This window comes from Gorilla gorilla, chromosome 13 (genome assembly GCF_029281585.2).
Source record: "Gorilla gorilla gorilla isolate KB3781 chromosome 13, NHGRI_mGorGor1-v2.1_pri, whole genome shotgun sequence".
NCBI lineage: Eukaryota > Metazoa > Chordata > Mammalia > Primates > Hominidae > Gorilla > Gorilla gorilla.
The window spans coordinates 119,735,001-119,757,446 of NC_073237.2; the positions used below are offsets into that span (position 1 = coordinate 119,735,001).

The 22,446-nt window shown below is 60.1% G+C and overlaps 2 protein-coding genes across 9 annotated transcripts in view; one reads left to right on the forward strand and one right to left on the reverse strand.

The window, feature by feature from the left end:
• The window catches only part of CRB2 (crumbs cell polarity complex component 2), a 22,727-nt gene extending 8,012 nt beyond the window's left edge, over window positions 1-14,715 (forward strand). The window contains exons 3-13 of one of the 2 annotated variants that reach the window (XM_031014504.3): window positions 1,844-2,039; window positions 2,154-2,293; window positions 3,094-3,279; window positions 3,477-3,590; window positions 6,068-6,940; window positions 7,030-7,538; window positions 8,143-8,308; window positions 9,102-9,888; window positions 10,547-10,663; window positions 11,179-11,305; window positions 12,750-14,715. In XM_031014504.3, the coding sequence (XP_030870364.2) occupies window positions 1,844-2,039; window positions 2,154-2,293; window positions 3,094-3,279; window positions 3,477-3,590; window positions 6,068-6,940; window positions 7,030-7,538; window positions 8,143-8,308; window positions 9,102-9,888; window positions 10,547-10,663; window positions 11,179-11,305; window positions 12,750-12,980 (3,446 nt within the window). In that variant the 3' untranslated portion in view covers window positions 12,981-14,715. The remainder of the gene's footprint in view (window positions 1-1,843; window positions 2,040-2,153; window positions 2,294-3,093; window positions 3,280-3,476; window positions 3,591-6,067; window positions 6,941-7,029; window positions 7,539-8,142; window positions 8,309-9,101; window positions 9,889-10,546; window positions 10,664-11,178; window positions 11,306-12,749) is intronic. The other variant, XM_055351868.2, reaches the window with a different exon arrangement.
• An 819-nt stretch (window positions 14,716-15,534) lies between these two features.
• DENND1A (DENN domain containing 1A) overlaps window positions 15,535-22,446 on the reverse strand; it is a 543,118-nt gene continuing 536,206 nt past the window's right edge. For all 7 annotated transcript variants that reach the window (XM_031014509.3, XM_031014508.3, XM_031014505.3 and 4 more), the window contains 2 exons: window positions 19,540-19,798; window positions 15,535-18,510 (listed from right to left, as the gene is read on the reverse strand). In XM_031014509.3, coding sequence (XP_030870369.2) covers window positions 17,323-18,510; window positions 19,540-19,798 — 1,447 coding nt within the window. In that variant the 3' untranslated portion in view covers window positions 15,535-17,322. The remainder of the gene's footprint in view (window positions 18,511-19,539; window positions 19,799-22,446) is intronic.

Sequence of the window (22,446 nt, forward strand, 5' to 3'; positions counted from 1 at the left end):
AGTGTACATGCCAGTGCAGGTCACATTCGTCCATGTGTCTCCTAGTTCCAAGTTCTGTTTTGCATCTGTAAAGATCTGCCAGTACCTGGGGGTGTCTGCAGTCTGAGTGCATGTGTGGGCAGTGGGTTGTTCGGGCAGTGGGTTGTGTGGGCAGTGGGTTGTGTGGGCAGTGGGTTGTGCGGGCAGTGGGTTGTGTGGGCAGTGGGTTGTTCGGGCAGTGGGTTGTGTGGGCAGTGGGTTGTGCGGGCAGTGGGTTGTGCGGGCAGTGGGTTGTGCGGGCAGTGGGCGGTGCATCCGGATGTGTAGCACTCACACACTTCGGGTGACTCTTCCTGGGTAAGCTGTGGATGTGAGTGGGGGCAGCATCTGCCATGACTCATTCTCTCCTCTTTCCATTCCAAGCTGGGTGGGGGAGTTTGGGATTTCCAGACAAGGCCTGGCTCCCCCTGGCACAGAGGGTGGGAGTGGGGATGGGGAGGGAGGAGGGAAGGGTCATGGGAAGGTGGGGCCATGTTTTGTGCTCAATGAACTGAGAAGGGGGAGGGTTCCAGCTGGAGTCAGCTGGGCCTCTGGCCCCCCCTTGACCAAACCCACTTAGGGGGCAGGGCCTGCTGGAGTCTACAGTGACACGTGAGTCCAGGATGATCTCAGGCAGCGTATCTGAAACCCTGGGACTCCCCATCTCCCTTCCTCTTCACCCTCACACTGGGAGAGCCACTCTGCTGTCTTGATTCGCCCAGGACTGTGAGGGTTCCGGGGACTTGGTACTTTCAGTTCTAAAACCAGGACAGTGCAGGGACACTGGGCGGAGTGATTACCCTACTCAAGCATCTCCTGCCTCTCTGGGATCCGAAAGCCACCAGAGTGGGCCTTCTAAAAAGTAGGTAGGGCCGGGTGTGGTGGCTCCCGCCTGTAATCCCAGCACTTTGGGAGGCTGAGGCGGGTGGATCACTTGAGGCCAGGAGCTGGAGACCAACCTGGCCAACATGGTGAAACCCCTTCTCTACAAAAAAATACAAAAATTAGCTGGGTGAGGTGGCATGCACCTGTAATCCCAGCTACTCTGCAGGCTGAGGCACAAGAATCACTTGAACCCGGTGGGCAGAGATTGCAGTGGGCTAAGATTGCACCACTGCACTCCAGCCTGGGCGACAGAGTGAGACTCTGTCTCAAAAAAATAAAAAACAAAAACAAAAACAAACCCAAAACAACTAACTAAAATGTAGGTGGGACCAAGTCACTTACCTGTCTGAAACTTTCCGGATGGACCCAGAGGTTACCTGGTCCCCAAGGCACTGACACCTCCCACCCGACTCACCTCCGCCACCCTCTCCCTTGCTTCCAACCCTCCAATAACCCCGCCTAGGGCATCATGGCCCTGCCCCTAGTGGAGCTTGCCTCCTGCTGCAGTCTCTTTGGAATCCAACTGCTGCCCATAGTCCCCTATCTGAATTCTTCAAAAGCCTCTTCTTCTAGGAAGCCTTCCCTGAGCAGAGCACACCCCGGCTATTGCTTTCCCAAGACCCAACCCCTTTCCTTGTTGAACTTGGCAACATCACCTAGCTCATTTAGGTAATTACTGGCTGAATCACCCCCCACCATGTCCTGGCCTAGACTGCTGTGAGCCCCATGAGGGCAGGGCTGTCTGTCTCGTTTCTCTCCCTGCGGTTGCTGGCGTGACCCGTCCCCCACCCCCCAACCACCACCACCACCACCACCACCACCACCCGGCTCTGAATGAATGGATCCACGAGTCTCTAACTCTGGAGCAGGCCTGGCGCGACCTCTTCCGCCCTGCTCTGGGTGTCCATCCTGCACCCTGTGTGTCCCCTGCCTTGTCCAGGTGTGACCTGCGAGACGGAGGTGGACGAGTGCGCCTCAGCGCCCTGCCTGCACGGGGGCTCGTGCCTGGACGGCGTGGGCTCCTTCCGCTGTGTGTGCGCGCCAGGCTACGGGGGCACCCGTTGCCAGCTGGACCTCGATGAGTGCCAGAGCCAGCCGTGCGCGCATGGGGGCACGTGCCACGACCTGGTCAACGGGTGAGCGAGCGGCGGGGCAGGCGGCCAGGGCGCCGGGTGCCCGAGGGCGGGGAGGCCAGGCGCGGGGCAGAAGGGGCCGGCGCGCGCTCAGCTCCGCCGGTGCGCCCTCCCCAGGTTCCGGTGCGACTGCGCGGGCACCGGCTACGAGGGCACGCACTGCGAGCTGGAGGTGCTGGAGTGCGCATCGGCGCCCTGCGCGCACAACGCGTCCTGCCTCGAGGGCCTCGGGAGCTTCCGCTGCCTCTGTTGGCCAGGTGTGTGCGTGCAGGTGCGCGGCCTGTGGGGGAGGGGTAGGTGTGCGCCTGTGCGGCCTGGGGCGGTGGGGCAGGTGTGTGGCTGTGCGCGAGTGCCCGCTGGGTCCTCGGGACCAGAGTGTGTGTGTGATTGCAACCTGTCGGAGCCTCAGTTTCCTGATCTACAAAATAGGGCTGATCGTAGCGCCTGCTCCTGGGGTTGCTGCGGGGAGCTCGAAGGTGCGACGCCTGGGAAGCCCTTGGGGAGGGCCTGATAGCTGCAAAGGGCTCGGTAATTAATGCTAGTAATAGTAGTAAGACTAGGCCGGGCGCGGTGGCTCAAGCCTGTAATCCCAGCACTTTGGGAGGCTGAGGTGGGCGGATCACGAGGTCAGGAGTTCGAGACCAGCCTGGCCAACATTGTGAAACCCCATCTCTACTAAAAATACAAAAATTAGCCGAGCATGGTGGCATGTGCCTGTAGTCCCAGCTACTCGGGAAGCTGAGGCAGGAGAATTGCTTGAACCTGGGAGGTGGAGGTGAGCGGAGATCATGCCGCTGCACTCCAGCCTGGGCAGCAGAGTGAGATTCTATCTCAAAAAAAAAAAAAAATTAGTAGTAAGAGTAGTAATAGCAGTAATAGGCCACTGCTGCTGAAGGCTGCCGTGGTCATTCCTGCTGCCCTTAGTGTGTCCCTCCCTCGCCATTCGTGGCTTATTCCGAGCTGCGGTCCCTTGCTGGCCCTCGCTAGCCTGGTCATACTGAAGAGGTGCTGCCCGGCAACCCCGTGAGACCTGATGTCCGCGTGTGTGTGCCCCCAGGCTACAGCGGCGAGCTGTGCGAGGTGGACGAGGACGAGTGTGCATCGAGCCCCTGCCAGCATGGGGGCCGATGCCTGCAGCGCTCTGACCCGGCCCTCTACGGGGGTGTCCAGGCCGCCTTCCCTGGCACCTTCAGCTTCGGCCATGCTGCGGGTTTCCTGTGCCACTGCCCTCCTGGCTTTGAGGGTGAGCCCCTGCTGGGGCACCGTGAGCGGTCAGCCCATGTCCAGATGCCCAGGGAGGGATCTTGTGCCCACCCCCCCACCCCACACCCGAGTCTGCCCTCTCTCTTGGACTCAGTCTCTCTAGGTATAGAATGGACCCTCTCAGCCCCTGCCTGGCTCTGAGGGTGCAGGTGGGACCCACAGCTGGGCCTCTTACAGGAGCCGACTGCGGTGTGGAGGTGGACGAGTGTGCCTCACGGCCATGCCTCAACGGAGGCCACTGCCAGGACCTGCCCAATGGCTTCCAGTGTCACTGCCCAGATGGCTACGCAGGTGTGTGGGGTGGGGTGGGGTGGGGTGGGGTGGGCCCTGGGACCTGGGACCTGGGACCTGGGACCTGGGACCTGGGACCTGGGACCATCAGAATTGGTGGTCCTCAGGTTAGAAGTTCCCTTCTGTCTGGATGTGTGGATTGATGGGGTCAAGGAGATCAGGGAGGAGGTGGGTATGGGGGCCCAGGTGACCGCTGAGGGTGGCTGAACTGGGACTCGCTTTGGAGGTGAGACTGGGGCTCAGGAGTGTAGTCCCGGCAGCTGGGGCCATAGTGGGCTGAGGTTGTCTGGGAGAACGTGTGGAGGGATGGTCTTCAGGGAAGACGGAGGTGGTTCAGCCAGGACAGAGAAGGAAAGGGGGGCTATTGCAGAGAGTTAGGGGGCAGCATCTGTAGAAGGATGACTCTGACCTTTGGGGAGCTGGGGCCTGTCAGGCAGGAGTTGGGGGTTCAGAAAGTCTGCCCCCGCCTTGGGTACAGCAGATGCACAGACATAGGACACCGGTGAGCCCAGGGAGCTCCACCGCCAACACTGAACGTCCTGCCCCCTCTGGAATGCCTGCGACACCTCCCTCACACCCGCCCGCATTCCTGCTGGGGCACACTGCCTCCTCCCCCTGGCAGGCTCCTGGGCACAGGCTCCTCCACCAGGGGAAAGAGATGGTGGTCACCTCTTTCCCTCTCTCACTCGCCTGAAGATGGTGGGACTCAGTGTCCCCCAGCCCTGGACGGCCGACACTCCTGGGGATCCCGAAGGCCCATCCACTGCCTCCGTGGGCCGAGGTTCCCCAAGTCCTGCTCCAAGAGCCATGGCCTCCTGGGTACCTGGCATACAGTGGGCCCACACAGCACGTCTGGCCTCTGGGAAGCATTTGTTCGGCATTTTGTTTTTTCCTTGCCACAGCCCCATGAGGCAGGGGTTTAAAACCCCATCTTACAGCTGAGAGGATGAGGGGGTGTCATCCCCCAGGTTCACCACTATCAGCGGGAACCCGGCTCCTCTCCCAGTTGAGCTCACTGTTGGGTGACAGGGAGGGCAGACCTCTGAGGTCAGCCAGGGAGGGGGGACCCCAGCTGCAGGGCTGGGCTCTTTGCCCATCCTCCCTCCCTTTAGGCCATGCTGGGCATGGGGGAGGCCAGTGCCTGGCATTCCTGAGCAGGCTCCGAAGGAGGCAGCTGGGCCAGGCAGGGAGCTCTGCCCCCTCCCCACTTCCCCAGCCTCAGTGCCCGCCCACCACTCTCAACCTGTCTGGAGGGCATGGCAATGGAGCCGGGGGCTCTGTGGACCTTCCTGGGCCACCTGTGGCTCCTGGCAGGTATGGAGGAATGTGGGCCCTGGGCAGGGGGAGGTTGGTGGATGGTGGTTCCTAGGAAGAGGCTGTGGTGTTTGTGAGCTGATCGAGGCTGGGCTTCAAACCCTGGTGACTTCTCTGGGCCTGGGTTCCTCCAGCTGGGATGTGGCTCTGGCTGAGCTACAGTGGGCTATGGCTTCTGGACCCAAGCTGGGGCCTGAGCACCTGAAGGGATCCCTAGAGGGAGGATGAGGCAGCCCCTTCACAGCCAGTGTGGGGGCCCTGGGGCAGAGGGACTGAGGGGTTAGAGCCTGGGGGGGCCACTCAGAGTGCCTTGGGTGCGTGCACTACCCCACTAGCTCTTCCATGTCATCACTCTGTCCATAAAAGCCATGCCAGGCCCTTTGCTGGGCACCAAGGACATATTCAGGTCCCTGAAGATCTCAGCTGAGTAAACAAATACTTTTAATACAGGGTTCTGGGGAGCTGTGCCTGGGACTGCAGAGTGACACAGTGGATTGAGGTTGGGAGTTAGGGAAAGCCTCTGGGCCCTTTGAGTTTGGGCTTTGCAGGATGAGTAGGAGTTTGAAAGGAAGGGTAAGGGTGAATGAGGCATTCCAAGCAGACAGAACAGTATGAGCAAAGCCCCAGAGTCAGGACTTTCCAGGAAATGCTCGGAGGAATGGGAAGTTCAAGATTTGTGGGAAGCAGGATTGAGGCTTGAGAGCCTGGTAGGACCCAGCCTATGAGGGTGTCTTAAATGTCAGGGTGAGTGACTGGACTTTAGGCGGCAGAGGAAACTGGCCTGGCGATGCTTTAGAAATGGACCTCTGGCTACTGGTGGAGATGGATGGGAGAGGGCTTCTGAAGGCTGGCGAACTGGGGGATGCGGGATGGTAGCCCAGACAGCTGGTAAGGCAGGAGATGGGGGGTGGGAGAAAGGGGGCACTGGAGAATGTTTAGGAGATTAAATCTACAGGGCCTGGACACTCACCAGACATGAGAAGGGAAGGGGCATCTTGGCTTCTGGCCTACGGGAGGACTTGAGGGGACCATGAGAAATCCTTTGGGAATTGGTTGGGCTGATAGGTACTGAGGTCCCCATCATAAGAGGCATGTAAGTTCTGGGTCAATACTGTGATTCTGGCCCCAGACATTACTGAACCTTGGCTTTGTCTCTCCCAAAGGGCCGACATGTGAGGAAGATGTGGATGAATGCCTGTCGGATCCCTGCCTGCACGGCGGAACCTGCAGTGACACTGTGGCAGGCTATATCTGCAGGTGCCCAGAGACCTGGGGCGGGCGCGACTGTTCTGTGCAGCTCACTGGCTGCCAGGGCCACACCTGCCCGCTGGCTGCCACCTGCATCCCTATCTTCGAGTCTGGGGTCCACAGTTATGTCTGCCACTGCCCACCTGGTACCCATGGACCGTTCTGTGGCCAGAATACCACCTTCTCTGTGATGGCTGGGAGCCCCATTCAGGCATCAGTGCCAGCTGGTGGCCCCCTGGGTCTGGCACTGAGGTTTCGCACCACGCTGCCCGCTGGGACCTTGGCCACTCGCAATGACACCAAGGAAAGCTTGGAGCTGGCATTGGTGGCAGCCACACTTCAGGCCACACTCTGGAGCTACGGCACCACTGTGCTTGTTCTGAGACTGTCGGACCTGGCCCTAAACGATGGCCATTGGCACCAGGTGGAGGTTGTGCTCCATCTAGCGACCCTGGAGCTACGGCTCTGGCATGAGGGCTGTCCTGCCCGGCTCTGTGTGGCCTCTGGTCCTGTGGCCCTGGCTTCCACGGCTTCGGCAACTCCGCTGCCTGCCGGGATCTCCTCTGCCCAGCTGGGGGACGCGACATTTGCAGGCTGCCTCCAGGACGTGCGTGTGGATGGCCACCTCCTGCTGCCTGAGGATCTCGGTGAGAACGTCCTCCTGGGCTGTGAGCGCCGAGAGCAGTGCCAGCCTCTGCCTTGTGTCCACGGAGGGTCCTGTGTGGATCTGTGGACTCATTTCCGTTGCGACTGTGCCCGGCCCCATAGAGGTCCCACGTGCGCTGATGGTGAGGAATAAGCCAGGTGGGAAGGCAGCACCTGAGATCTGCCTCCCTCAGCCTGCAGGCCTCACACCTGGCACCTTCTCTCCCTGCAGAGATTCCTGCTGCCACCTTTGGCTTGGGAGGCGCCCCAAGCTCTGCCTCCTTTCTGCTCCAAGAGCTGCCAGGTCCCAACCTCACAGTGTCTTTCCTTCTCCGCACTCGGGAGCCCGCTGGCCTGTTGCTCCAGTTTGCCAATGACTCCGCAGCTGGCCTGACAGTATTCCTGAGCGAGGGTCGGATCCGGGCTGAGGCGCCAGGCAGTCCTGCTGTAGTGCTCCCTGGGCGCTGGGATGATGGGCTCCGTCACCTGGTGATGCTCAGCTTCGGGCCTGACCAGCTGCAGGACCTGGGGCAGCACGTGCATGTGGGTGGGAGGCTCCTTGCTGCTGACAGCCAGCCCTGGGGTGGGCCCTTCCGAGGCTGCCTCCAGGACCTGCGACTCGATGGCTGCCACCTCCCCTTCTTTCCTCTGCCACTGGATAACTCAAGCCAGCCCAGCGAGCTCGGCGGCAGGCAGTCCTGGAACCTCACTGCGGGCTGTGTCTCCGAGGACATGTGCAGTGTAAGAGTCTGGTGGTGGTGGTGGTGGTGGTGGTGGGGTGGGGGGTCCTTTTCCCAGGATCTGTCCTGTGTCACCGGGGCTTAGTGTGTCCTTTTGCTGATGAGGAAACTGAGGCTCAGGAGGTGAAGTGACCTGCCCAGGGTCCCACTACAGGAGGGTAGCAGGGCAGATTTACATCTGTCTCTTCAGCCCAGCTGCTCCTACCCTCTGGCGGTCCCCGTGTCTCCCCGAGCTAGTCCTTGTGTGAGAGAGACACCCTGACCGAGATAGAGAGCTGCCTGAGCCTTTCTGCAGGAGCTACTTGGGGAGCGGGACACGCTTTTGATCATGAACAGAATTCCACCAACCCTGGAGTTGGAACAGCTTGGGCATGAATTCTGGTTCCTCTCTTTACTGGCTGGGTGACTCAGGCAAGTGGCTTTGCATCACTGAGCCTCAGTTTTCTTATCTGTAAAATGGGGATCTTAGCGACTTCCTCTCCACTCGTTTGTGAGGAGATACTGTGTCTGTAGTAGGTGCTCAGTGAAGAAGCACTGCAATGCCAGTTATGGTGGGTGATGCTCACTGCAGTCCTGAGCCAACCCCTGCCCTGCCTCTCCCACAGCCTGACCCCTGTTTCAATGGTGGGACTTGCCTCGTCACCTGGAATGACTTCCACTGTACCTGCCCTGCCAATTTCACGGGGCCTACGTGTGCCCAGCAGCTGTGGTGTCCCGGCCAGCCCTGTCTCCCACCTGCCACGTGTGAGGAGGTCCCTGATGGCTTTGTGTGTGAGTGTGTGTCCTGGGCAGCTCCCGTGCTGGGTGCTGGACACCTAAGCTGGTTAGATCCCATTTGCACTCTCAGGGCTTGTAGGATACTGGTGGACCAGGCATGCCAAGCCCCAGGGCAGTGTGGCGGGGCCACCGCATGTAGAAGGACAGAGTTTCTGGAGAAGGTGAGCCTGTATTGGGCTTCAGGGCCAGACTCTGAGAGCCACAGGGGGAAGGATATTTTATGGAGTGGCATAGCATGTGCCAAGTCCCTGTGGTCTGCAAGGACAGTGGAAGTGCAAGGGGGCAAGCAGGAATGGGGTGGGAAAGTTGGTAGGGGCTTTGAGGACACCCAGCTAGGTGGCTCTGACTTTATCCCAAGGACAGCGGGGAGCTTCTGGAGGGTTTTAAACAGGAGAGGGGCATGACCAGATCTGCATTTTACAAAGATGACTGGCTGCAGTGAAGGGTGAGCCTCGACCATGAGGTGGGGCAACTTCACGGAGAAGGGAAGGGGCCAGATTCTGCCAGGAGTTGCTGTTGCCTGTGGCTTGTGACCTGGAGGGTCGCCTAGGCATCGCGCCCCACCCCCCAGCACGGGCCGGGAACTGCTCCTCCATGGGTAGGAAATACATTGGGAGTAGAAGTGAGGGTGGTGGGGGCGGCTGCAGTTTCCAGGATTAGATGATAGGTGGGTGCGTGTGCCCCACCCCAAGTAAGTGGCTGTCTGCCACTCGCTGGGGGAAGTGGGGAGGTGGCATTTCTGGAGAAGGCTCTGTGGGCTATTCCCTGAGGCTCCTTCTCTCTGCAGGTGTGGCAGAGGCCACGTTCCGCGAGGGTCCCCCCGCCGCGTTCAGCGGGCACAACGCGTCGTCAGGGCGCTTGCTCGGCGGCCTGTCGCTGGCCTTTCGCACGCGCGACTCCGAGGCCTGGCTGCTGCGTGCCGCGGCGGGCGCCCTGGAAGGCGTGTGGCTGGCGGTGCGCAATGGCTCGCTGGCGGGGGGCGTGCGCGGAGGCCACGGCCTGCCCGGCGCTGTGCTGCCCATACCGGGGCCGCGCGTGGCCGATGGTGCCTGGCACCGCGTGCGCCTGGCCATGGAGCGCCCGGCGGCCGCCACCTCGCGCTGGCTGCTGTGGCTGGATGGCGCGGCCGCCCCGGTGGCGCTGCGCGGCCTGGCCAGTGACCTGGGCTTCCTGCAGGGCCCGGGTGCTGTGCGCATCCTGCTGGCCGAGAACTTCACCGGCTGCTTGGGCCGCGTGGCGCTGGGCGGCCTGCCCCTGCCCTTGGCGCGGCCCCGGCCTGGCGCGGCCCCCGGCGCCCGAGAGCACTTCGCGTCTTGGCCTGGGACGCCGGCCCCGACCCTCGGCTGCCGCGGCGCGCCCGTGTGTGCGCCCTCGCCCTGTCTGCACGACGGTGCCTGCCGTGACCTCTTCGACGCCTTTGCCTGCGCCTGCGGCCCGGGCTGGGAGGGCCCGCGCTGCGAAGCCCAAGTCGACCCCTGTCACTCCGCCCCCTGCGCCCGTGGCCGCTGTCACACGCACCCCGATGGCCGCTTCGAGTGCCGCTGCCCGCCTGGCTTCGGGGGCCCGCGCTGCAGGTGGGAGGCTGGGCAGGGGGGTGGGCTGCGAATGCCCCCTGGGGCTGTGGTGGGGCAGAGAAGTCTGCCAGGTCTGTGCATGAGTCGCTTCCCTTCCCTGGTCCTCATGTCCTTATCTGTGACATGAGGAGGACAGTTTAATTTGATAAATTTCCTGATAAAATACAGATCAAAACACACCCAGTTAGCCTGGAATTTCAGATAAACAGCGCTGTGGTCTGGGGCTGGGAGCCGCCTGCCGCTTACACGGAGGTTCATCCGTATTGGTGGCTGGTTGGGGTGGAGGGAGGGGGTCAGGCTTTGGCGCTTCCCTTATTCATCTGGCAGTGGCTCTCCCGGGAGCCCAGTGTGTGGAAGGGGATCTGGCTGTGGCCTGACCCCTCCCTCTCCCCTCAAGGAATGTCCAGGCATTGTGTTTAGGAGCTGCTTTTGTTCAGAGTCCTTACACTTTGTTGTCCTGAGTCCTCTGAGACTCTGGAAAGCAAGTGTCAACCCTGTGTCACTTCCCTCCCATCAGGGACCTCAATCCCATGACCGATAGAGGAAGACGCTGAATTCCATACATGAGAACACAAGCTCAGGTGGCCCACGGTCACAGCGCTGGGGAGGGCAGGTCCCAGGTGTCCTGCACCCACTCCAGCCTCTGCTCTCTCCCCAGGTTGCCTGTCCCATCCAAGGAGTGCAGCCTGAATGTCACCTGCCTCGATGGCAGCCCATGTGAGGGTGGCTCTCCCGCTGCCAACTGCAGCTGCCTGGAGGGTCTTGCTGGCCAGAGGTGGGTCTGGGGGCCTGGGAACTGTGAGGAGGTCCAATGAATGTGGAGGGCTGTTCTTCCAGCCAGGGTGGGGCAGGGGTCCTCGCCCACCTTCTCACCCCTCCCTGGTATCACAGTCACCATTGTCACTTGAGTTTCCTTCCATGACTCCCAAGACCATCCTCCGTGATACAGACTGCTGCTGGGCAGTGGTTGCCTGGTTCTGGAAACCCAGCCTCAGCCCGCCTGTGGGAGCCCATAAAAGTGCAGATTCTGGGCCCTGCAGACAGTGGCGTCAGCGTCTTGGGCACCTGCCTTCACACAGGCTCCCGTCACCCTAATGGGATGAGAGTCCTTCTCAGTGACGGCTGCTCAGGTGGTCACCTGGCAGGGCCCAGCTGGGCAGGAGCAGCGCATGGGGACAGTGGATGGATAAGCTCTGATGCTTGCTGAAGTGGGGATGGGCAGCAGAGCAGCTGGGAGCACAAGAGGCAGCCATGGGGGAAGCCGCTTTCTCAGCCCCCCTCCCTCTCCAGGTGTCAGGTCCCCACTCTCCCCTGTGAAGCCAACCCCTGCTTGAATGGGGGCACCTGCCGGGCAGCTGGAGGGGTGTCTGAATGTATCTGCAATGCCAGATTCTCCGGCCAGTTCTGTGAAGTGGCGGTGAGTGTTGTCAGGGGTGAGGGGCCGTGGACGCGGCCTGCTGGGCCCTTGGCGAGATGCTGCTGGGGAGAGTGCAGCACCATGGGGCTGTTCCTGGGCCACTCTGTCATGGGGTGGGGCAGTGAGAGGAGCCTCAGGTCCCTTCCACACCCCCCACACAAGAGGTATTTCCACTGCAGGGAGAGCTTTGGGGGCTGTCACCGTCTGTTGACAAGAGCACAAAGCTCCTAGCTGGGTCAGGGGCTTCCCCAGAGTGCCCAGGGCAGTGGCAGTGAGGACAGATGGTCTCTGCCAATCCAACCAGGACTCAGGGCCAACAGGACGTTGGTGATCTGGGATTTAGGTTGGTGAATCCAGGAGACTCATCTCCAGGGGTTTCTGAGCCAGTGTCCTGAGTAGGAAGACACGGAGGGGGCAGGGGGCCTGGGAGTCTGCACTGGAGCAGGCTCGGCCCGCTGTGCAGGCTGGCCCCAACCCCCGGTGGCTAAGCCCAGGAGGAGCCTGGACAGACTGAAGGCAGCAGGCGCTGGAGCTGTGAACCTCCCTGCCACACCCCTTCCTGGGGCGGGGTGGGGGGAGTGGGTGCTGGCGAGGAGAGGCTTGGAAGGGAAGTCTGGGGAGCAGCCTTGATCTCCACAGGCTTCTGGCAGCCTGGGTCATAAACCACAAATCCCCTCCGCTTACGGGGAATGTTTCCTTTCAAGTTGAACTTTTACAGCCTCTGGCTTCCCCACCCAGCCACCTCCCAGGGTAGGGGGAGGAAATGGCTTTACAGCTCCTCCCTCAAAATGTCCAGCGGTGGAGGCTGGCAGGACCCTCTCAGGACCAGAGGAACTTTCCTGTCTAGTTTTAGGACCCAGGTCACAGTGGGCTGAGAAGCCTGGAGGTACAGAGGGAGGCTGGTGAGTCCCAGGCATGTAGAGGCTTTGATGGGGAATCCTGGGAGCCTATGATTGGACACACCAAGGAGGTTTGCTGGGCTCCCCGAAGCCTGGGCCGAGGCTCGCAGGGACAAGCTGTCATAACAGCCCCTCGGCTCCCCTGCCCCCGCAGGTGGGCCCCAGTGGATTCTGACCTTGCTATTGTGGCAGGGGGCCACTCAGCCTGCCCCTGCTCCTGCTCCGCCTCATCAGACCCTTGTAGGCTTCTGTGAAACCCACGCACCCTGCTTAGCTCCTGCCAGGTGTTCAATAAACGCCCATCTCTGTCCTTCTAGCCAGAACTCCTTTGTTGTATAGGACTCCCCGAGCAGTGGCTCTGACAGGTGGTTTCCTGGCACTTGCCTGCACACCTCTGGGGCTGGGTCTTCACTGCTCCCAGGGCAGCCTGCTCCCAGCTCTGATTTTCTCTGAGTAGGTCCTTGTGCTGCACTCTCTGCTCTCTGAGGGCCCCGGCGTCCTCCCCTTCTCTGCGGTCTTAGGCCTCGTTGTCGTGTCTCTTGCAGAAGGGCCTGCCCCTGCCGCTGCCGCTGCCATTCCCACTGCTGGAGGTGGCCGTGCCTGCAGCCTGTGCCTGCCTCCTCCTCCTCCTTCTGGGCCTCCTTTCAGGGATCCTGGCAGCCCGAAAGCGCCGCCAGTCTGAGGGCACCTACAGCCCAAGCCAGCAGGAGGTGGCTGGGGCCCGGCTGGAGATGGACAGTGTCCTCAAGGTGCCACCAGAGGAGAGACTCATCTAGGCCAGCCTGGCTGCCGGCACCAGCACCTGGAGGTCCTGAATGGTTTCTATCTGGAGACCCAAGGAAGCTGCTTCCAGGGCTCGGGACATTGCTATGGAAGTGTCCCCTTGGCTGGCAGCCTCTCCCTCTGTCCCATCCTGGATGGAGGGCGAGGGGAGCAACTCAGGGAAACAGAGGCCTAGAGAGGCTGCGGACTTCTCCATCCCACCCTTGGGGTTCCGCCTTGGCAGGTGTACGGCTGTGCGTGGGAGGGCACACGTGGGTTCACATAGTGTGTTCAGGAGTGTGTGTATATGGAGGAGTGTGTGTGTGTGTGTATGTACCTGGGCCCGTGTTAGTCTGCAGATGCTAGTGTGAGTGTGTCCTGACATGGCTCCAGGGCGTGTCTGCTGTGTTTACTGTGTGTCTGACTGTGATGGGTGTAGCTGATCCCAGGAGGTGGCAGCTGCGCCATGGGGTCAACCATTACAGTCCTAGGGCAGGGGCGGCCCAAGGCTGCATATTCTCCAGGAGGCCAGGCCGGGGTTGCCCAGGCACCTCCTTCCCCGCCTCTGGGGGCTGCTCCTGCGGTGGAGGCAGCTGGGAAGTCAGGGAAGGCCACTAGCAGAGGCTGAGTGGGCTTCTGGCTCCTAGAACAAATGTCCCTTCAGGCAGGTCTGTCTGCCAGAAGCCAGAACCAGTCATGCGAGGGAACCACAGACCCACCCGCCCCCTCAGCCGGAGCAGCCCGAGGGAGCAGAGGAGGGGCTGCCTGGAGCTTCCCACCCTGCTGTGGTCATTTGTCAAAGGGGGAAGGCACCCACTGCCTACCTCACAGGGCTGTTGTGAGGATCAGAGAGGACGACAGTGGGGAAAGAATCTGCAAGTCTTCAACTGCCGTCTGATGGGAAGGACCGTCTGGGTGTCCTTCTGGGATGAGGATGACAGAGCAACCCTTCTCCTGCCCTGAACCCCCCCAGCTCACCTGACCACCTCTGGTTCTCCAGCTCCGGTCCTCCCTAGCAGCCTGGTGAGCTCACTCCTTCCCCTGATGACTGGTTGCCTCTACACAGACTCGGCGAGAGGACTTGAAGGAAGCCCTCTGGGTTGTCTGCTGAGTACAGGGGCTCAGTGAACACTGGCGCTGCCTCTGAGTCGGGGCTGGGCCTGCAGAGGCCGACTCAGAGGAGACTGTGCTGCTTGCTCCCAGCCCCTTCCCCGGCGATGCCCATCACACTGTGACCTCCCATCCCTGAAGGGCACCTGCCTGAGGGCCTGGCCTCCTTCCAGCTTCATGGACCTGGAGATGTGCCCTTTCGTCCTTCCTGCTTCCCAGGCCAGTAGATCCGTTTACACTTTTGGGTCGACAGTCAGCTTTTCCTTTCGGTTTTGGCGGGTCCCAGAGGCATGGGTGTCCAGTCCAATGTGGGGAGCCACGTGACAATGTGGGGGACTGGGAAGTCAGCAGACGCTGGGATAGAGAGGGCCCTGAACACCAGGCTCAGGGGCTTGCTTGGTCCTTATCCTGTAGGAGGTAGGACCACCTTTCCCTGAACTTTCTCTACAACCCCTGGGAATGTGGGGAGGAGGCGGCTGGTTCCAGGGTCAGTTTACTAAGTTAGAGATTTGGAAAACCTGTGTCAGCTGTAACTCCTAGGATATTTTATGTGGAACCTAACATGCAGATGAAAGCTGGCTGTCCCCTGTCCTCTTCCTGGCTCCTGTGGGTTCGGGTGCCTGGTTTTTTTTTTTTTTTGAGATAGAGCTAGACTCCCGTCACCCAGGCTGGAGTGCAGTGGCGAGATCTCGGCTCCCTGCAACCTCCGCCTCCCAGGTTCAAGCAATTCCCTGCCTCAGCCTCTGGAGTAGCTGGGATTACAGGTGCCCGCTTTTAGTAGAGAGGGGGCTTCACCATCTTGGCCAGGCTGGTCTTGAACTCCTGACCTCGTGATCCACCTGCCCCAGCCTCCCAAAAAGTGTTGGGATTATAGGTGTGGGATGACAGGTGTGAGCCACCGTGCCCGGCCCGCGTGCCTGTCGTTTTCAGCCTGTCAGTCAGTCCTGCAAGTGGGGGCATGGTCAGATGATGGGCGAGTCGGAGGGGGTGGGTGGTGTGACTGGGCATGTTCCACGCTCACTATGGGTGGTCGATTGGTCTGCATTCCCCCGCCCGCCCGCCTCCCCGCAAACACCAGCGTCCAACAGAGGCAGAGTCCCAGGCTCTGTTCTTGCTAATGAGAGACCTGTGTGGGCGACTTGCCAGGTGTCCCCTTGAACTCTTTCCTGGCTCCTGGGTGCCCTCAACGTCGTTGGAGGCCTGCAGTCTGCCCCATGGCCCCCGCAGGGCTGAGCAGGCCTGTTGCCAGCCCAACCCCGTGCCTGGTCTGTGAGGGGCAGAGCATGAGCTGGCTTAGAGCCCTGAGTGGGCACCGGCTTGGGAGGGTGCGGGGAGTTGACTCCTTAACTGCTCTGTGCCTGGCCCCTGCCTCTACAGGAGCAGGTGGTGAGGATGGCTCCGGGCCCGTGCGGGGCCTCCCCGACCCAAAAGCTTCAAGGACACGGGGATGCCAGCCTCTTCCCCAAGATGATTTTATTGAATGCACACAAAGTTCATCCTTGGGTTTGCAAAGTCCCACAAGTGAAGAGGCAGCAGTGCTCATGTGAACATGGAGCGCTCACCCCAGCCCCTCAGCACAGCCAGGGGGCCTTGGGGTACACACCCTCCTTCCCTGGGGCCGCCAGCACCTCCTCTGCCCTATCCCGGATGGGGCCTGGGGGTCTGCCCAGGGAGTGAAACTGGAATCTATGCTGAAACACCTAAGTGCCCGGGAGGTGCCCCCATGGCCCAGGAGTGACACGGCTCCCCCAGCAGCCAGAGCCCATTCCTGAGCCAGACAGGTCATGGCTGACCCAGGAAGAGCCATGTGCCAGGACGGCCGCCAAGCCTCACTGAGCATGTGCAGCAGTGGCGGCCTCTCAGACATAGAGGGGGCTCCCTGGGTGACATCTCCAGAGACCCCCTTGTCCCCCTCAGACACCCCTTGGTAGACTGTGTCTGACCCTTCACAAATAGGAAATGAGAGCTCGGGTCGAAATGCTCACAATTTCCTGCGTGTCTCAGATGGTTGTTTTCTTAAATGGTCGGGCCATACTTTAACTTGGTTTATGGAAATGAATCCATTTCAAGATTCATCAAATCAATAAGGTAAAAAGGAAAAAGATAATAAACATTCAATCTAACTTTGGTGATGCTGGCCTCAGGAATTTCTGTGCTGGCCTGGAGCTCTGGGCAGGTGGGGAGGGACTGGCTTCTAGCCCTCCTCCTGCTTCCCCGAGGCAGAGACCAAGTAAGTAAGTTTGTCCTTTCTACCTGGCCCTGGAGAAGGGGCTCAGGGCCACTGCCTTGTTCCAACCCAGGAAGGCCAGCTGCCTTCCACATCAGTCTGAGGCATTCAGCTTGACCTTTTTGGGTTGAAATCTGGGTTGCAGCTTCTCAGCTTTGCCCACAAAGCTCCAGATGACAAGAGGCTGAGCCCCAGCTTTGACAGTGAGAGGAGTACCTGGAGGTATCAGCGTGCCAGAGCTGGATGAGGGCTGGGGGCTCCTCCCAAAATACTCAGATGGGGGTTTCCATTTTCCTTCTATAAATCAAAGTTGCTGGTGCTCGCAGCCCCTGTGCAGGGTGGCTGGGGCTGTGTATCACAAGGCAGCCCAAGACCCCCTGGTCCCCAGATCCTCCCAGGTCAGAATCAACTGAAGTTTTGGGGTGAAGACACAGGAAAGAACGTGTGTGTATATTGCTAGAAACAGTCTGGAAGTGCCCCACCAGGTAAATCCTCCAGCCCAGGAGGAGTCCTAACTTCAACCCCAAGCCACCTGTGTCTCGTGCAGATGAGCTCAAACTGGAGGGTAACCCTGTCACCTGTGTCCGAGGAGGTGGGCGTGCAGGGCCTGGCTGTGGAGGAGACAGGAGAGCTGGGCTCGGAGGGGAGGCCTTCGGAGCCTCTCGGGACACTTCCAGGGGGAAGGTGGGTAGGACTCGGTCTGGAGCAATGTCATTGGCCCAGCTGACCTCTTCAGTGCAAAACCCAATCAATCAAGGGTGCCGAGGAGGGGCAACCGCGGGGTGGGATGGGCACTCAGGAACTGGGTTGATTCCCAGGCGGGAACTGGTGCCATTACCCAGGGCCAGACCTCAGAGATGGGCAGTGTGGAGGGGAGGAGGGGGCAGCAGAGAGGGGTCCCATCCCTTCCCTTCCCACCAGCAGAACCTGGGCAGAGAGTGAGTGGCAGGGGAGCCTCGGAACCGCAGCAGTGGACGGACCCTCGGGCCTCGGTGCATCCCCCACCCGCAGGGCCCGGCTCACTCGAAGGTCTCCCACTGCTTCCTGAGCTGCTCCACCGAGTCTGGGGCCGGGGCCGGACTCGGGCTCACGTCTTGCTTGGTTTTCTGTAACAAATCCTCAAAGGGGTCTCTGGCCTGTTGAGGAGCAGAGGGCTGCAGTGTTGGCTCCAGGCCTTGAGGGGGCCTGGGAGGCAGAAGCGGGGGGTCTCCAGGCCTCAGGGCCAGCCCCTGCTTGGTCTCAGCAGCCCTGGCACTTGAGCGGGCCAGGGGCAACGTTCGGATCCTCGACGGGACAACTGCTGGGGGACCCAGCGGCTGTAGGGGGCTCGTGTGGGTGCCCATGGGCATCTGGCCAAAGAGGTTGGGCATGGAGAGGGCAGAGAGGTTGGGCTGAGACCTGTGAGGGGCACAGAAGCCAGCACTGGACAGCAGGAGGCCGGACGCAAAAGCCGGCCCCAGGGGAGCTGGAGGGGCCCCGAAAGGCCCGGCTGGTGTGGAGACCAGGGGCAGGGTGGGTGGGGCTGCTGGCATGGATGGGACAAAGGGGTTGAGTGGTGGCTGTGGGAATGGGGTGGGTGTCCCCGCAGGGGGGAAGCTGAATTGGGGGGTGAATGGGGTGGCTACATTCGGGGTGGCGGGGCGTGGCGGGAGGGTGCTGCCTGACCAGGCTGTGCTGAGCGGGTCCAGGAGGGCGAGCAGGGCATCACTGCTCGTGCCTGCAGCCCCGGGGCCAGGGCTGAGCGGCTGGAGCAGTTCCGTGGGGCCTTGGGGGACAACACCAGGCAGGAGCCCTGGACTCAGGGCAGCTCGCCTGTCCCGATCCGTCTGCAGCCGCTCTGAGAAGTCACCAAGTGCGGTGCCGGCAGCCTGGAGCTTGGCCGGGCGGGGAATGGGAGGTGGAGGCACGATGCCCAGCTCTGGGGTCTTCCTGCCTTGGGGCCGGGGGATGGTGATGCTGCCCAGAGTAGGGGTGGGCACCTCCTCCTTGTCACTGGGGTTCAGGATGCTGTCCCGGTTCTGGGGCCTTCGAGGCAGGGCCAGGGAGTTCCCGAGCAGGGTCGAGGGCTTCTCAGGGGAGGCAGCTGGGGGCTTGCTGGGGATGGCCATGTCGTCCTGGCCCAGGCTCCAGAGCTTGTTGTACGGGTGGGTAAGCTTCAAGGCCACTGTCACCCCGCGGCTCCTCTCACTCCCGCCCAGGTCCAGCCTCTGTTGGGAGGGAAGGAGGGCGGCAGTGACCACGGGCTGAGTTGGGACATATGTGTGCCCATTCCCACACCACTTGTGTGTGCTGAATGTGTGCTGGGCCTAGTTGTGTGGCTGGTCAGCTCCTCGGACTTGGAACAGCTGGGGGCTCCCCCAGGTTACCAGCAGAGGACCCAGGCCTGCTGGGACTCCAAGCCTGTGCTCCGGGAACTCACGACAAAGCTCTCGTCCCTTTACGCCAGTGGCGGTTGCCAAGGAGTTTTAGGAAAGTGACTCCAGCTACCGGCTGGCCCTTTTTACTTTTTAGATCGCAGGCACCCGCAATCACCTGTAAGCCCGGGAGGGCGAGTGAGACTCAGGGCCTGGTAGGAGGCACCTTGGCTGGGGAGGAAGGAGGAGGCCAAGTTGGAGTCCTGGCTCTGCCACTTGCAAGCCACACGGCCCGGGTGCCAGTCCCTTTCTCCTGGCCCAGGTCCTCGTTCCCAGCAGGGAACACTCATGAATGACTGGAGCTCTGTGGACCCCACGGTGTGACCCAGTGATGCAAAGTCAGAAGCCCCCACTTGCAAGTGAGGAAACTGAGCCACCGAGCGGGGATGTGATGGAGTAGACATCACAGTGGGAATTACACACTGATTTGCATTCATAATGCAGAGCCAAGAACTTGCATCCACAGGCTCTGCCAAGGAGCCCTGGCAGGGATGGACGCAATCCCAGTTCCAGCAGGGGCTGCAGCCCTCCCTGGGGGTGCGAGGAGAGTGGCTGGCAGCACCCGCCCCCCCGTCTGATGCACACACAGAGTGGGGCAAGTTTCCATCGGGCTCTAGCATCTTCTCCTACCGTCACTGTTAGGGTGGTGTGGGCCCCGGCACCCTGGGAGGTGTTTACAGTCACACTGACCCTGAGCATTGGCTGAGGGTCTTGGAAAGTCACTGTTTCTCCCTTAGTCTCTTCCACTGTCACATGGGGGTCCCACCTTGTGTGCGGACAGTGCCGGCCCCCGGCAGATACCCTCCCTTGCCCATGCCATACCTGATAGTCAAAGGTCCCTGGCTGCTCCCTCAGGTCTTTGGGGGCACGAAGGTCCTCCAAGCTCTTGGCCTGGCCCAGTGGCTGCAGTGTGGCCTCCATGTCCAGGTTGCTGAAGACGTCCTCCAGAAGGTCGATGCTGGCAGCCCGGTCAGGGGGAGCTGGGACAGGGCCTGTGGGCTTCCGCACTTGCTGCTCTGGACTCTCTGCCTCGTCGCCTTCCGCGCTGTCTGACTCCCTGAGTGTCCGATACGGCTGCGGCCTGTGGGGGACAGAGCAGGCTGCACTCTCCCACCCAGGCCTTCAGGGGAGGAGCAAGCGGCCTCCAGCCCAAGCACATTGAGGGCTTGAGGGGTGCACGCAGGGGCCTGCGGGACAGGAGAGTGTCCCGGGGTCTCCGTGAGGGCAGGAGTCTGGGAGGCTGCGAGGGTGCAAGCTGGGCATGCCGATGGGCCTGGGGCTGTGAACCAGGGCAACTCGCTTTGGCTCTCACTTGCACTCAGGGGACCCATTTAGTGCCCCCCAAACTACAGGTCCTTTCATAAAACTGGCTAGTGGGCTTGTGAGCCATTCAGACAAGGTGTGAGGAACAGACAGGACTGGAAGGGGGCTCACAGGCCAGCAGTCATGCTCCTCTTGCTCCCGCCCTGCTCTGCTGTTTGTTTGGTGGCCTAGGCACAGCCACAGTCAGGTTCTGTGAACAGCCCATGGGGAACTGGGCTGGGGAAGCTCTCCAGGGGAGCTGTCTGGGCCTAAGCTTGCCCTGCTAACCTTGGTTCCACCTCTGGTCATGCTATTTCTTGCTGTGGGACCTCTGGCAGGTCACTTAACTCTCTGAGCCTCAGGCGCTCAGGTGGTGGTGGTGGTTACATGAGCAAATGCGGTGCCCGGCACACAGCAGACACGCAGGGGTTGGTTACAGCATCCATCACCCACCAGTGAGCACGGCTGTCACACAGGCTCTTCTGCTAGCAGCTTTCTGTGCTTTTACACATCAAAACCTTGCAGTCATTGGCTGGGCACGGTGGCTCACGCCTGTAATCCCAGCACTTTGGGAGGCCGAGGCGGGCGGATCACTTGAGTTCAGGAGTTCGAGCCCAGCCTGGCCAACATGGTGAAACCCTGTCTCTATTAAAAACACAAAAATTTGCGGGGTGTGGTGGTGCGTGCCTGTAGTCTCAGCTACTCGGGTGGCTGAGGCATGGGAATTGCTTGAACCTGGGAGGTGGAGGTTGCAGTGAGCCAACATCACAACACTGCACTCCAGCCTAGGCGACAGAGCGAGACCCTGTCTCAAAACAAAAAAGCAAAAAACAAAACAAAACAAAAAAAACAAACAAAAAACCCCACGCCACTACTTTGCAGCTGATCCAAGTATAGGTAACAAAGGGTTCCACTTGCCTTCCCTTCCCATGGACCTGAGTCCCAGGGCACCACTGGGTAGATGGAGAGGCAGCGCCTGGGTCAACCCTTACCTCTAGTGGAGCCCCAGTGGGAACTGCATCTCGCCTTTTTTATATTTTTATTTTTCAGACGGAGTTTCACTCTTGTCTCCCAGGCTGGAGTGCAATGGCGCAATCTCGGCTCACTGCAACCTCCGCCTCCCAGGTTCAAGCAATTCTCTTGCCTTAGCCTCCTGAGTAGCTGGAATTACAGGCTCCTGCCTTTTGCCCGGCTAATTTTTTGTATTTTTAGTAGAGACAGGGTTTCACTATGTTGGCCAGGCTGGTCTTGAACTCCTGACCTCGTGATCCGCCTGCCTCAGCCTCCCAAAGTGCTGAGATTACAGGTGTGAGCCACTGCGCCTGGCCACATCTCGCCTCTTCTAACCCCAAGTCTGGGGCTGGTGGTGGCCCTACGTCAGGGGGAGATGGTGCCCGTGGCACTGGTAAAGTGGGGGAAGGGCACCACCTGGCGGTCAAGGGTGGGATCACAGTGAAGGCACCAGGGTGGGGGACATGGGAGGGCTCATCAAACAGTCCCAGTGATGGGCAGGGACTCCATCACGTACTCTCTCGCTGAAGCAATGCAAGCAGGCCAGGAAGTCGGACTTACACCCCCCACCTTATGGATGAGGAATGAAGCTCAGAGATGTTAAATAACTCACCTATGTCACACAGCACCCGCAAGAGGTGGAAATGGAAGCCAAGCTTGAGAGGCTTCAAACGTCCCTCACTCACCCTGACCAAGGAATTAGAGACCCTTTAATAAAGATGAGCACAATGAAAGGGTTAAAGTCAGTCAGTGTGCCTCTGGAACTTCAGGAAATAGTGTTCTTTTGAGCCCATTTTGAGTTAGGATGGGCTAGTTTCTTTTCAAACACACACACAAAGGCCTGTACTGACTTCTGAGGTCATGGGCTAAGGAAGCGAGCCCTCGCCGTTATTCAAGTGATTAAGGCATCAGTTAGTTCAGAGACGACATGATGGAGCTGGGCCTTGGACGTGACCTGGTGGACTCCTGGCTGGGAGCAGGGTGCCTTTTCCCAAAAGGTGTTTCAAGTTGACACACAGATGAACATTTCTTATGCTAAAGGGTCTATTTTTGTTCTAATTAGCAACAGAAATAATAACTGATACATTAAGCCTATGATATCATAGATATTATTGCTTAGGAGAAGGCTAATTTTAAAATCTTTTGAAAAAAAATCGAAACAAAGATTTGACATACAGCAAAAGTGACGTGTGATGCTGGGATGACACCAGCTTAGGCCACTACTTTCTTTTCTTTTTTTTTTTTTTTTTAAGGCGGAGTCTCGTTCTGTCACCCAGGTTGGAGTACAGCAGTGTGATCTCGGCTCACTGCAACCTCCGCCTCCCAGGTTCAAGTGATTCTCGTGCCTCAGCCTCCTGAGTAGCTGGGATTACAGGTGTGAGCCACCATGCCCAGCTCATTTTTGTATTTTTTAAG